Source organism: Eucalyptus grandis, chromosome 5 (genome assembly GCF_016545825.1).
Source record: "Eucalyptus grandis isolate ANBG69807.140 chromosome 5, ASM1654582v1, whole genome shotgun sequence".
Taxonomy (NCBI): domain Eukaryota; kingdom Viridiplantae; phylum Streptophyta; class Magnoliopsida; order Myrtales; family Myrtaceae; genus Eucalyptus; species Eucalyptus grandis.
The window spans coordinates 40,141,451-40,156,557 of NC_052616.1; the positions used below are offsets into that span (position 1 = coordinate 40,141,451).

A 15,107-nucleotide genomic window follows, 5' to 3' on the forward strand; every position below is an offset into this window, starting at 1 on the left:
ACCGCACAAAACAAAAATAATAACAACAAATGAGAATTAGTGCTAATTATCATCTGCGAGCATGCCAAGTACTCATGCACCCACATGCGGGTATTATGGGATTTAGCTCACAAACATCCATATTTATATAGTGGTTCATATACTTCCAACTTTCTTATGTGGAATAAGAAAACCACTATATTATTTATTTCACAGGCAACCAATGAACAAGCCGAACCCATTCGTGGGTAGTTGCGTTAGTTGAAAGTCTCTCTCTCATCGTAGAAGTTAAGAGTTCGAAATTCGCAATTGCTAACGATTTAAGTGGAGGCCCTAGCGGTGGGTTGTTGGGCTAGTTTCCTCTAAGATAGAGGGGCCCGGCCCTTAGGAGCTGTTTGGGCAAGGGGGGTCCATAGTGAAGTCCTCGGTTACCAAAAGAAAAAAATGAACAGGCCGATCTCCAGAAAGGTGAAGAAGTTATCTCAGGTGGAAAACCGCATTGCCAAACACCATGCTTGGTCTTAGGAAGAGGTCTGCACCTGCCAGCAGCGTTCAAAGCACTCTGATTATGCACCATGATTCGCCTTCATCAAGAGGACCTACCAAGCAACAGAATAAGCATGGAACAGCAGGCCTCAAGCGGCCTCGTGGGAGGACTAAACATAGAATAATTCCCCTCTGAAAAGCATTTCTCGAGAGGTTTTCGGAGCCTTGCCATGAACAAAAGCAGAGCAGCAGCTTCTTCCACTCCACGTGTAGAGAGCATGTTGAAAAATACGTTCACTTATTATTATTATTATTATTATTATGATTGCTGTCATCTTTCTTGGTCAAAAATCAAGCGCACTAGCGCCAAAACTCCGCGACACATAAGCGCATACGTCACACTCCCCTAGAGGGTAAAGTACTCTTAAGAATCCTCATGTCAGACGAACATCTTTATGTTCCATCTCCATCCTCTTTTTTTATTCAATTAGTCGTGATTATTATCGTACAGATGTTAACCACGGCTAACACCTTTTCGGTGAGCTTTCCACCATCACTATGTCCATTCAATTATTAACTAATAAAAATAAATTATTGACCCAATATAGAGAAATATAACTTACACTCTTGAAAGGATAAATATCACAAAATATCTCAAATTATATCAATTGTGAAATAAATACCTCTAATTTTACCCTAAAATTTTTTGATGTCACAAAAAAATCCATACATATCTTCTATTTCAATTACATTCAAGGTATATCTACCACACTAATATATATCTTTCGGATTTTTTATAACACAAAAAAAAAAAAAAAGTTTGGGATACTTGTTTTATAATAGGTAGGTTTAAGATTTTTAATGACACCAAAAAATTTCTTGATAGTTATATCACAATGAGCATAATTTAAATTTTTTTGCGATATTAATCTTTCTTGAAAAGAAAAAAAAAATCTGTTCATTTTTATCTAATGGTATAGATCATCATGATGGTGATGGTGATGGTGATGAATAATGCAAAATTAATATTTAGAAATTTTATAATTACGTGAACCATAGAAAACCGATTTCCTTTTTATGAACTTTTTTCTTTTTTCTTTTTATCGCTTTGACAAGGAGAGGAACAGAATAATGTAAATAGGATGGCTCTGTCTGCTTCAATCCCACCTAAACATCACAATCAAAACAGGATATACACAACAAAATCATACCCCTCAATAATTTATATTGGCCGACGTGACGAAGCAAGGCAGATTAGTCAATGCCTCTTTGTTTTTATCTTGATCTCCATCTGATGAGATTTTGTCGATTACTTTAAGGTTGTGGCTTGAGATCGAGTACAGATGATCACTTCACGTTCGACAAATATATGGCGACTCCATTGTCACTCGCTAGTTGGCTTTTTCAATGATGTATCATAAGTTAAAAAAATAAATAAATTGACCTCCCTCAGTTTTGACCTTAAGAAGTTGGTAATTCTCTATTGCGGTAATTATGCCATACTTGCAATCCTTAAAGTACTTCACTAATTTCCATCCGGTTTTGCTTCCATCTGCACATGCTTATTATCTTACTTAAGGTCATTGGTTTTAAGGTGGATTGATTCCTTGCTTAGAACCGAAAACTAATCATGTGATGCTCAATTTCAAAATATCAAAATCAAAAAACAAACTAAGCCAATTTTACTCGAAAACCGTTCTATTTTATATTTTGGGAAAAAAATTCTTATAATAAAACATAAAAATTGCACCATTTCCACAAAAGTATTTCTTGGCCAAGTGATTATGTCATTATTTATTACCCTTGTTTATTTCTTGATTAATGGAAAGGTTTTTTATTTTTATTTTTTCTATAAGAAGATTCAAAATTGGTTTAACATGAAAATGGGACAAGTTGAACCGATTTCTAGGTAGAACCATGCAATTCCAGCTTTGAAAGCAAGAATCAAAATTGGTCCAAGGTTGAATCTAGGTTCGTGAAGTGGGGAACCGAACAACCTTCCCCTAGACCCGACCTTGAACCAATCGGTCCATGCCGGTTTGGAGATTTAATGCTCACCCTATTTAAATCCTTGAAGTGTGCCTTCTAGTAAACTAAAAAGAAATTTATCATGAGATTAGACATAAAGGTGATAATTTTAAATTCACATCTCGAGTGAGAAAAACAAATGTTGTAAGCAATCGAGTATAAAATAAAATTTGTAAATGAGCGGTTTTTTGGCAATTTCCCTACACAATCTTTTCTTAAGTATGCCTAATTAGCATTTCACAAAGCGACACAAATTTTTTTATCTAAATATATTTAAAGTACGGCACTCTCTAAAAACTTTCCTTTGTTATTAATTACTATGCCGTTGAGGTGTACACCAAAGCCTCCCTAAATACGCTCACCCAAAAATTGTCTACAAATTGATTGCTCTCCTTGAAAAGAAGAAACCCCAGAAAAGGTGGAAGAAATCTACGCCGGTTTGTTCCATAAATAAAACAGAATCCCAAGATTATCAAATTTTTTAAAAAAGGAGGAAAACGTCCAAAAAGAAGAAATAAATAAATAAATTAATTAATTAATTTAAAAAAAAAAAAAAAAAAAACGAGCGGACGCGCACTCAGTCGATTCTCCACCATCTTCTTCTCTTCCTCCTCCCCACATCGTCTCTCCGCAGCTTCGCCGTTGTTTCTCCGTCCGTGGGCGTGAAGAAACATCTGCGGATGTGAAAGGTCCCCTTTGCCCTGTTCACGAATTTCGATTTCTTGGAGCTGATGATGGTTTTTCTTTTGCTTTTGCGGCAAGTCTTTTGCCCCGTCGTTTTCCTTTTCGCTTTTAAAGAAATGGGTTCTTGTCAAAATCTTTTCTTTTTTTTTTTTTTTCGGTTGAATTGTGGGCACCTCGCCGTGACTTCATCGACCCATGTCGAAAGGGTTTGATTTTTTCAACCGATAACAGAAAAAGAACTGTTTCTTGCGCGTGTTTTCCTTCGATGTATCCTTAAACAGGGTGTGTGTGTGTGTACGTGAATACAGGGGTACTGTTGGGAGTTTCTGTGGCTGCAATTTCTTGTAAGTTTCGCGAAAGGGGTGTTCTTTCCAGGAGCTTCGGACGGGAGGGGGGTGTTTCTGAGTTTTCTTGGAAGACCCTGATCCAATCTTTGACGTAATTGCGTGTGCTTCGAGAAAGGGTTTTCGCTCGCATTGAATCTGGGGTTTCGCTTTGCGCGTGGCATCGTCGGCTCAATTCGTTTGCGATTGGTGGCGGTGCTGGTATTTTAGGAGAAGGGGGGAAATGTTTGGGGCTCCTTCAAGTTGATTCGGTGTGGGGTTTTGGTTGTTTGGGAATTTGAGCATTTCATTTTGTTTTGCTTGACGGTGATGTGGTCTCTTGGAGTGGCGTTTATCTGGGGTTTTCCGATTGAAAGTTAAATTAGAGATTCCCAGGTGCGGATTCGTTGTCGGGTTTGTGTTCTTGTGCATGATAGTGTGATTGATTGAGAGTTTCGGTGGAAGAGCAGAAGGTGGGGTTTTGTTTGGAAGCTTTGATTGTTGGGTAGTTCTGATTTCGAGAGAGTGTTGGCGAATTTTGAGATGGACGAATCGCCGAGTGGGTCGAATTCTCTGCCGCCTTTCCTGGTGAAGACGTACGAGATGGTCGACGCTGCCTCCACCGACCCGGTGGTTTCGTGGAGTCAAAGCAGCAAGAGCTTTGTTGTGTGGAATCCACCAGAGTTTGCACGGGATTTGCTGCCGAAATACTTCAAGCACAACAATTTTTCCAGCTTTATTAGACAGCTAAACACATATGTGAGCTGAGACCTTTCTACTTGCGCTTCTGCTTGCTCTCTGTCTTCTGATGTGATTTGGCTTTCTAGGAAGTGATCATGCAAACGTATAACTTGCGATAAATGTACATTTCACTTTTGGACAGGGTTTTAGGAAAATTGACCCAGAACGATGGGAATTTGCGAACGACGATTTCGTAAGAGGTCAGCCGCAGCTTCTGAAGAACATCCATCGGCGGAAACCAGTCCACAGCCATTCCCTTCAGAATCTCCAAAATCAGGGAAGTTCCTCTCCTTTAACTGAAGCAGAGAGACAAGGACTGAAGGAAGAGGTAGAAAGGCTTAAAGGCGACAAGGAATCTCTTCAGTTGGAGCTACAGGTGCATGAAGAAGAGAGGAAAGGCTTTGAAGTGCAGATGCAGAATTTGAAGGCACGGCTTTTGAAAATGGAAGATCGACAGAAGAATATGGTGTCTAACTTGGGTAATGTTCTGCAGAAACCTGGTCTTGCCCTTAATATGTTGATTGAGTCGGAGTTTAATGATAAGAAGAGGAGATTGCCTCGAATTGGTTACTACCATGATGAGGGACATGGTGAAGACAATCATGCTGGGACTCCCCAAACTTTGACAAGAGAAAACATTGATGGAGCTTCATCCTTACCATCGATATTGGATTTATATGAACAATTGGAATCATCGCTCACAATCTGGGAATACATTGCGCATGATTGTGAAAACATTGGTCAGCGCAACTCAACCCTAGACTTCGATGAGACTACTAGTTGTGCTGATAGCCCTGCTATATCCTGCATTCAGTTTAATATTGATGCACGGCCTAGATCACCCACAATTGACATGAATTCTGAGCCCACTGCTGCTACTGTTTTTGAGCCTGCCGTGGTTACTACTTCCAAGCCAGCTTTGACCATTGCTTCCGAGCCAGCTTTGACCGTTGCTTCTGAGCCAGTTTCCTCTAAAGAACAAGCTGTAGCCACAGCTCCTAATGTGCCAGCAGGGGTTAACGATGTCTTCTGGGAGCAATTCTTGACGGAGAATCCTGGTTCCTCCGATGTTCAGGAAGTTCAGTCAGAAAGAAAGGATACTGATGGTAGAAGGAATGAGAGCAAACCCGCTGATCACAGCAGGTTTTGGTGGAATGCAAAGACCGTAAATAACCTAACAGGACAATTGGGGCATCTTACCCCAGCAGAAAGCACTTGAAGTTGGTCGATTGTTTTTGGGTATTTTGATGGCTCGGCCAGGGCATTTGTAATATAATAGGTATGGGACGGTGGGTCTTGAAATAAATAGGTAATACATGCTTAGGGTGGCTAGCTTACTGCAATAACATTGATGAGATCTCTCTTGATTCTTGTCCATCGAGTTTTGTAGCATTTTGTATTGTTCCAGTTAACATAGTTATATGATGGTTGTGATATCCCATACAGTGTTACATGACAATGGTACTGACTGTCATCATGCATCTTTTGAGGAGTTACTGATGATTTCTTGTTTGTTTGCTTTACTTGAAATAATGTTCTCCCCCCCTCATATGCAGGTGCTTACTTTGCATATGAATCTTAAGTAGAAGGCAAATACTCTTGCAGTCGTAGATTGTGTCAAGGGCTCTGCAGATCACACACACACCTGTGGTTTTATTGCTGCCTGTTATCATTACTCAGCTGGATTCGTCGCTATAAGCTGAGAGATTATGTTTGCCTATCCAATATGATGGTCTTTGTCCTGCCCAAAAATAGCTAAACAGGGAATTGGACATTAGAGAAGAGTGAGAATTAGAAGGAACCTTCTCGCTCCATTTTCTTTCTCCTTTTGGTTACTGGCCTTGGGTTAGATTTTATGCCAATATGTGATTAGTCTAATGCTCAAATGCAGACATGCATTCCTGGTATTTCATCAGGAAATTTAGGATCATGATCGTGTTATCAGTGCTCAGGGCTCAGGGGAAAACTCTCTCTCTCTCTCTCTCTCTGTGTGCGTGGGTGGGTGCGGATGTGCGGATGTGCAGTGTGGATCATGACTGATGCATGTGCACCTATGCTTGCATAGAGAATGGTCTTGAAGTTTCCTTTAGAATGTGTTGCTTTTTCATTACATTTCTGCAGCACGTAGTTAGAAAATGCAGACCACTGCGGAGAACGATTGCATGATTTTGGTTCTTGTCAGCTCCGATGTGTCAAGATTCTGGGTGGCAGTCTTCAATCATGTCATCAAGTACACAACCCTTTGGTTGGAGAGATTCGGAGAAAAAGTAAAGGAATTGGAGGGGGTGATTTTCAGCTCATGTTGTCTGGTTTGTTTTAGTGGAGGAAAGAGAAAGGATTGGAAATTTCCCTCTGAATCCCTTCTGATATGTCCTAGTCAATACTGTTAATCCATCCTTTTCTTTTCCCAGTGATTGATCAATTTCTTTTCCTTCTTTTCAAATGAACGCATCCAGCTACAGTGGTGGTGTCCCTATCATCTCGCTTGCAGTTTTTGTTTCATCTTTACAGCTACACCGCTCTCACTTGGTGGGAAAGTTGAGACACAACCAAGTGGTTTGACTTTTTGCATCTCGTTTTGGCATTAATGCGCTTTTGTTTACGTTCTGACTTCTCGGTCCCATCCCTCCCATCCCTTTTGTTGCATTTGCACTTTGTGCGGTCTCTTGGAATTTCGGAGAGGCTCGGTGCCCACTAGGAAAGAGGCCAAACACAATCCTGCCTACTTCAGGTGAGATCTGCTCCTGCAACTTCTCACGTTGTGATGAAGATTTATGCCTCGTACGAGCTTCGTGACGAGTGGGTTGCTTTAGGACCTAGTGGAGTAAGGCCGAGATTCCTGATCGTATTGTGTGTGTGGTAGCACGCGACAAAGTTACTCGAATTTTGCTCGACCATAGGATATATTATTTAGCTGACTCTGCCTTATGTCATTATGGATATCTTGCTCAGCATCATCTTCAGCAATTGAACTTTTAGTTCTGGAGTTGATTAGCTCCTGCCCTTGGTATGAACTTTGGAAAAGATGGTGCTACAGATTCGAATTGAAAACATATATGCTATTGTTAAGCTTGGTTTGGCTCGACTCTTCTACTGGGTGAATTTTCCTATGAGATCAATCTGAGCTCGAGCCCCAAATCTTACATAAAATCAAATCTAAAAACAGTACTCTTTAATTGTTCATAGCGTTCAATGATGCCTATAAGTAATTCGATATGTAAAAGTTCAATTAATTTGTTAGGTTTTCGAGCTACTCCATTAGAATATTTTTAAACTTGAAGCATGTTAATTAGTTGAACTTGAGAAGGATCAAGTTAATTTTGAGTAACCTCTGATTTTATATTAAAAAATAACTTATGGCTCCATTTGTTTCAAGGAAGAAATAAACCTCCCAATTTTTTTTTTTTTTTCAGATATTTCAGTGTTTGGTGCACAAAAATGAAATTAGTCAAGGAAAATACTTTCAATCAATAAGGAAAAGCATAGTCAAATGGAGAAAATGACTTCCACACTGTTTTAAATTAATTTGGTAATGGGCAATTGGTGGTGGGGGGTGGCCGATAGCGGGCGACGAGTAAGAAGTAGAAAAGAAAAAAAAAATGATTCATTTTTAAAAATTATTCCCAAAATAAGAAGGTTTTTTTTTTTTCCCAACTTCTTTTGACGGAGTTGAATCATGTGACTTCTGAGAGGACTAATGGCAGCTCATTAATAATCTTGTACCTTCCCCTCGGAACGTATATGCCTATTGTCAGTTTTAAATTCTAATTTCGTACAAACTTTACCATGGGACGGTACTTTCATTGAACTTAAGATTGCATTTACATCCTCGCCTAGAGAAATTTGCGTTCAAGGCGTCGCAGCAAACTCGAAGTACTGCCTAACCTTCTCACGAGTACGATATAAAAGCAACAAAAGGCCTATTGGGCCTATCGATTTGCATGTTTCCCTGTTCATTGGGCCCAACCTTATTGGACGTCTTGAGCATATGGGATGTGCTTAGGGTCCCTTGATAATCGTCACCGGAATTTGAAAATTTCGAGTAGTCCGCCTGCTACGACGAACCACTCGAGAGAAGGAAGAGTCCGTTACAATGGTGACATGCAAGATGCTCTGAGAATCTAAGAGCCGGAGGAGTCGATCGTTTTTATGGTCGGGGAATGTCGTTCATTTTCACGAACGTGCATTTCATTGGTCAGGTGCTTTGGGAGAGGAAACTCTCGGGCGATTGCGATGTATGTTGTCGGACCAGCACGTCCCAGCACTTTTTGTGCAAATCCAGGGAATGAGTGGAATCCGTAAAATGGCTAAACAAAATTACTGCCTCAGGCGAAAAGACTCCGTGGCGCTAGGAATGGGAAGGAGCTTGAGGGCTGGAAAGAGGGGTGGCGTGTCGTCGGGGAATGACTATGAAATCCTTTTAAATTTTAGGGGGAAGGACACTCATCAAGGATTTACAAATTGATTTTTCCATGATTTGCGAGATGAGAACATTTGTGTTTTCTTCGACGAGATAGAACTCCCTGTCGGTAAAAAAATAGAAGATGAGCTGCAGATTGCTATCGAAAAATCAAAGATCTATGTACCCAAATTTCTAAAGGTTATGCTATGAGTTAGTGGTGTCTTGGTGAACTTGCACATGGTGAAGTGCAAGAAATCAAAATTATCCGAGGAGATTTTGCTGGTTTTCTATGATGTGAAGCCTTGTGATGTTAAGCTTGAGTCTCAACTGTATGTTGAGGCTATGGCGAAGCATGAGGAGAAGTTTGGCCAGCAAACAACAAGAGAGTGGAAGGATGCCCTTAGATTTGTTGCCCAAATTAAAGGATGGGAGTTGAAGAAGGAAGGGGATGTTGGTTTCCTAAATCACTCAATTAACTTTTGTTTTAACTTGGATAAGATCTCGTTTAGGTTGTTTGAAATTGATTGAATAAGGGTCCGTTCGTTTCGCGTAAAATTGGCCATTTTCGGGAAATATTTTTCCAGAAGTCATTTGATAGGAAAATGACAATATTTTCTGGTGTTCGGTTAAAACCTGAAAATGTTTCGGAAAATATTTTTCGATATTCGATTAAAACCTTAAAATGTTTTGGAAAATATTTTCCGGTATTCAATAAGGAAAATATTTTCTAAGACTTCACCACATAGGCATGCATTACTTATTGACCTATAAATCCATCAAATATGAACTTGCATGTAAATATAGGCAAACTTAATTCATATCTTTATTCCCTCCTTGTCGCTAAATGCTCATCTACTCTAAAAAATGTTCATGTGTATTTTAAAAAGAAGCAAAAGAGAAAAGAAGCAAAACATGTGCAGCTCTCATGAGAATCTTCCTGTTGAGTGGCCTGTTCTCCCCCTACGTCTTTTGTGTTCTAATAAACAAGAAAAAAATAAGCAAAGCATATAGAGCCCTTTATTTGAGTAATGTACAACTGCATGGTAGAATAAATAAATAAAAAATGATAAGCAAGAGTGCAGAGCGTGAGCTTGAGATTGACAAGCTCGAGGTTTGCCTGGCAATGGTCGACGGCTAGCCAAGAAAGAAGAAGATAGGAAACAAAGAAAAAAAAAAAAAAAAAAGAAAAAGAAAAAAAGAAAAAGAAAAAAAAAAAAGAAAAGAAAAGAAAAAGGAAAGAAATAGAAAAGAAAAAGGAAATTAAAAATAATTGAATTTAAAAATAATTCGAACAAAAAAGAAAAGAAGAAAAAGAAAGGGAAGAGGAAGTTAGGATTTGTAGAGGTGTAGATAAGAGAGATTAAGTGGGGAAAATGTTTTTTATTTTTGAAAAGTGGAAAACATTTTCCTTAATTTAGAAGACTTTTTTTCCTTTCATGGAAAATATTTTCCTCAAGTAATTCATTTTCCATGAAACGAATGCCGGAAAATTCGGAAAACATTTTCTCGAAAATTATTTTCCGCGAAACGAACGGAGGCTAAGTGTGTTTTAAAAACTATTTTTGGTGACAGCATCAACCACGCCATTTATGGTACTGGCCATGTTGATTGTGATCTCTTGTCAATTGTGTTGAGGTTATCTTTTGCAACTTCAACTTAGATGATTCACGAATGTGACAGGCACTGGAAATTCATTCATTTGGTGACGCAAGAGATTTTGATGAAGCTCAAGGTAAAAGACAAATCTAACTTCAAATTTATCACATTTTCTCCATTATGCAATCGGCTAATGCTGATAATGTGGTATTGGCAAAATGGTAGTGGCCTTGCGTAACTGAACGCTCCCTTGATTTATTAATTGAACAAAGGATGAAGGAAAGAAAGTCATTCATCTAATGATGTGAATTAACCATATGCATAAATATTTTTTTTATGATGCTCACACATCACTGGGTAATAGACACAAGAAGACATATCATTTCTTGTCACAAATTAGGAAAGGTATTTCATTTGACAGTTAAAGCATGCGGTGTTGACATATGATCTAACATGCCAACAAAAGGTTAGTGTATTCAATATTTAACAAGATGATAATAAGTTAAAAATTAGGGGCTACTGGGAAGATTAAATTTAAGAAAACCGATTTTCGGCCATGGGAGGCTTGGATCCGAAATTTTGAAGCTTGTATGTGGTTGATTTACTTGGTTTTTCTTCGTTTAATTCATTCTAGTCAATTTTATTGATGTTATATGCAAGTTCCATGGAGAAATTTATACAACATCAAGTTAATTTGTGCTTTTGGAGCTTTGTTGAAATCGGGTCGTGTGACCCGGCTTGCAAAAATTCAGGACCCAGCTGGAGGTTGAAGAAGACCTCCAGCCGGGCTGCCTAAATATGGGCTTTCGCCCATATTTTCTTTAAATTTTGTGGGCCATTTAAAACAGCCCATCCTTTTTTTTTTTTAACGTTTTTGAAGTTTTGGGCTATGCCCAGAACCCTTACTTATGGATGGGCGTCCTTTCTTTTTTTTTTTTTTTTTTTTTTTGTTTTTTGTTCTGGGCGAATATTGTTTTTAATGGGCGTGAGCCCAATCTAATTTCCTTTGGGCCGATAACCCACCTCTGGGCCAATTTTAATTAAAAGAAGTGATGGGCCCGTTCCAAGTGGCCCGTGTGGGCTCTTCTGGTCTATAAGGGGCGCGTCGTGCCCGCGGGTGGGTCTAAAATATTAAAATAATAAATTTAAAAAAATTGTGGTAAAAATTGTTGTTTGAAAAAGTGCAATATGATCTTTGAAGCACATGTTGTAAAATATTTCATATTGTTTGATGAATTTTGGGCATAAATTATTGGAGTTTCCTATTGATAAAAATTAATATATACAATTGCTCACCCAAATGGGGTTATTGTGTATATTAATTTGGCAAAAATCATGAAGATTAATTCCCATATTTGAAAGATTGGGATGTATAATTGAAAAATATTTATCTGTCCAAAGGAGATAAATGTTTTGAAAATTATATGTAATTCCCCTCTATATTGATATTATGGAGATATATAATTTAAATGATTTGTCTGCCCAAAGGGGATGTATCATTGACAATTATATGTAATTTTTCTTGTTGTTGCTTTATAAACTTCATGCTGTGAAAAATAATGGTGCATTATACACTCTGCTCAAAGGGGAGTTTATAATGTACTAATTATTTTTGTTGAATTACTTATTGTCCATAATTGATCTTATTGCATTATGTGTGACAAACAGTTACCTTTGTTGTAAATAACAACAATGACACGGTTGAAATGTTAATTGGATCAAACTTCAAGAGATGGAAGCAAGATATAGAGTTTGCTCTGAGCATCGTTGATATGGACTTGGCTTTACGTGAGGATAAACCCGCTAGGCCCAATGATCAAAGTACTGTAGATCAAAAGGCCCATTATGCTAGATGAGAAAAATCTAACTGACTAAGCCTCATTGCTATGAAGAGGTCCATTGCTGAGCATCTCATTAGTGGTTTGCCGGAAGATATGAATGCCAGACAGTTCCTTAAAGTAGTGAGAGAAAGATATAGAGTCTTAGATAAGGCTGAAGCTGGGAACTTGCTGAGTGAGTTAACGAATATGAGGTATGATGCTGCTATGGATGTTAGAGAATTTATACAGAAGATGGTCCACATTCAGTCCAAACTTAAGGCCCATGAAATTATTCTTTCTGAAAGTTATATTGTGCATCACACCTTAAATGTTTTGCCAGTTGAATTTAGCTAGATTAAGACTGCTTATAATGCTCAGAATAAGACATGGAGCGTTAATGCCTTGATTACCAAGTGTGTGATTGAGGAAAAGAAGTTAAAGTAGGAAAAGTATGAGTTCGCCCACTTAACTGCCAATGCCAAGTTGAGTTCATCTAGAGGCAAAAGGAAGCCTAAATGGTCAAATGCTTATGGTTCAAAGAAAGGCCAAGACTTCAAGAAAAATGAACTATGAGAGAAATGGAGATAAAGATTTCAAGTGTTTCCACCGCAAGAAACATGGTCACAAGAGAGCCAATTGCTAAAGTTCCAAGTTTGGCTAAAAGTAAGAAAAGAAAGTTACCAAGGTGAGTTGTTAGTTTGTTTTCAATCAAATTTAGTTGATGCTTCTTTGGATTCTTGGTAGCTTGATTTTGGTGCTACTGTTCATGTGACTACTACTGTGACATCCTGATTTTCATGTTCTGATTTCGATTGGATAAATTAGGCCTTTCATCGACATGCCTATAGTGTTGTTCTCTAAGATGGCCACTTATGAGATAACTGACCCATCAGGTGAAGCTGTTAAGGGATTTTAACGCAATAGACAAGGAATCGACTGCTCGACTGTGCTAGTCTACAAGGGCATTGCGGCACAATTAAAAATCGATTAGAGATAAGAGATAAGTCAATTCGACCGAGATGTGTGATCACAGTGTGGGTGATTCCACTTGATTGCAAAATTCTCGTTGATCGGCACTAGACCGATTTTCTATTGTTTTGGGTATCTTGTGTCTGTATTTGAAACTTGTAGTTTTTCACGATCACTGAGAGTTGCCAATGTGTTGAAGAGTATGTGTGGCTCGAAGAAAATCGACCTCGGGTCAATTGCATAAAAAATTCCTAAAAGGTATTCGGTAGGTTAGGTCACGCTAAAATCACGTCAGATTGAAATTAACCGCGAATTTGAATTTGATTTCAGAAATTAAAAGTCCTGTCATGTCACGAATCATTTTAGGAACGTTGACTTATCTTTAGAGGAATTTTCAGTGAGTTCAGGATTTTTACAGAAAATCGATTTGGACGATTCGGAAAACGAACGGAAATTCAGATTGACCATTTTGAAGGGATTTCTGGCCTCTGGCGTGAGCTACTTGGTGAAAGGAAATTTCGTGGGCTTTTTCCTCAACAAATTGGACCTCAATCGGAGAAGTTTGTTCAAAAATCGGATTCCGAGAAAAAGAAAATAGAATTCAGAATTGAAAGGAATGGTTATTTTTGCTAACCACGACTTGTTATTTTTGAGAATTATGGTGCAAGGAAGCAAGTGAGGACCAAGCTTTTTACATGAAAGTTGTGGGACCAAGATTGGATAAGTATATGAGGTTTTTATTTAGGGGGTGCATGACAAACCATAATTTCTATTCTAGAAACAATTTTTCTATTCTAGATTTGTTTCTGGAATAGAAATCCATTTGATAAAATTATTTCATTTTTCTATTTCTGAAATGGATTTTTGTTACAAAAATAGGTTTGGAATATAAATTAAAAGTAAAAATTTTATACTTTTCTATTTCTAGAATAGAAATGAGAATTAAAAATTATTCTCATCGTTCGTCTTTACTATGAATCGATCGTCCATTCATTGCCGCACCACCGTCCGTTGATGGCCGTCGCTGTTGTTCGTTAGTTGTCGGCCGCCGGTCGCCGGTTGCTGGTCGCCCACTACCCATTGCCTACCGCCGGTCGCGCCCGCCGGGCCGGCCCTTGTCCGCGATCTCCGCCGCCGTCGGCCGCCGCCCACCGGCCACCGGCCGCCGGCCGCCGTTGTCCACTAGTCATCGGGCCGTCGCTCCACCGGCTGGTTGCCAACCGCGTTGCCGCCATCGCCGGTCGTCGCTATAGCCCGCCGATCATCACCGTGGCCACTACCGCCGCCGGCTTGCCGGTTTCTACCGCCACTCACCATCGTCCGAAAGGGAGAAATTTTGGGTCGTTATCATACGAATTTCTATTTTTAGAGTATAAATTTTGTGTCGTTATCAAATAGATATTTTTGCTTAGAAACTTATCTAGAAATAGAAATAAAAAAATCTATTTCTCTTTCGTAAATCAATTTCTAGTTAGAATGGTTATCATTCGTGCCCTTAATTTCCCTCCCTTCTTTGGTCTCCCCCTTTTCGCGTGCCTCTCTTTCTTTCTTCCCTTATTTCTTGCACATTTTTCTCTCTACTTCTTTCTCTCCCTCGAACGGTTCCTCCCCCCCAAACCGACAGCCCCCGCAAGCCGGTCCCCCTCTTGCCTTTCTTGACTTTTAAACCACTTTTATCCTCTCTCTGCCAACGCCGAACCCCTTCCTTCTTCCTTTATTTCTTTTCCCTGCACGTTTTCCTTTTCTTTCCCCCAAAGCCGACATCCCTATCTCTCCTCCCTCTTTCTTCGTCTTCACGGGCTTCTCTCTCTCTCTCTCTCTCTCTCTCTCTCGCTCTCTTTCTCTCATCGAAGCTTGTTACTTCGATGGTCCCCCTTTTCTTTGCTGCCCCATAGATGACAACACCCCAACCCACATGCCAACACTTCTTCCCGCACCAGTCAACCAGTGGCGTCTCTTCTTCAGGTGTTGACCTTTGTTCCACCGAAGCTACCCCTCCATCTATTCATCTTGGCCCATCTTCCCGCGCCGCAGTTTCAGCCGTGACGCCTTCACACCCCTCACCCGCGGCCTCGGAAT

General features: G+C 39.4%; 1 protein-coding gene across 2 annotated transcripts; it reads left to right on the forward strand.

The window, feature by feature from the left end:
* Positions 1 to 3,071: 3,071 nt before the first annotated feature.
* On the forward strand, positions 3,072 to 5,737 carry LOC104445047 (heat stress transcription factor A-4c). Of its 2 annotated transcripts, XM_039314048.1 has the most exons (3): positions 3,072 to 3,182; positions 3,486 to 4,259; positions 4,384 to 5,737. In XM_039314048.1, exons 2-3 carry the CDS (start codon positions 4,044 to 4,046, stop codon positions 5,458 to 5,460), a joined length of 1,293 nt encoding a protein of 430 aa, XP_039169982.1. In that variant the 5' UTR covers positions 3,072 to 3,182; positions 3,486 to 4,043; the 3' UTR covers positions 5,461 to 5,737. The 2 variants fall into 2 exon arrangements, with proteins under 2 accessions (XP_039169982.1, XP_010057144.2); XM_010058842.3 differs by having other exon boundaries at positions 3,081 to 4,259.
* Positions 5,738 to 15,107: the final 9,370 nt, after the last annotated feature.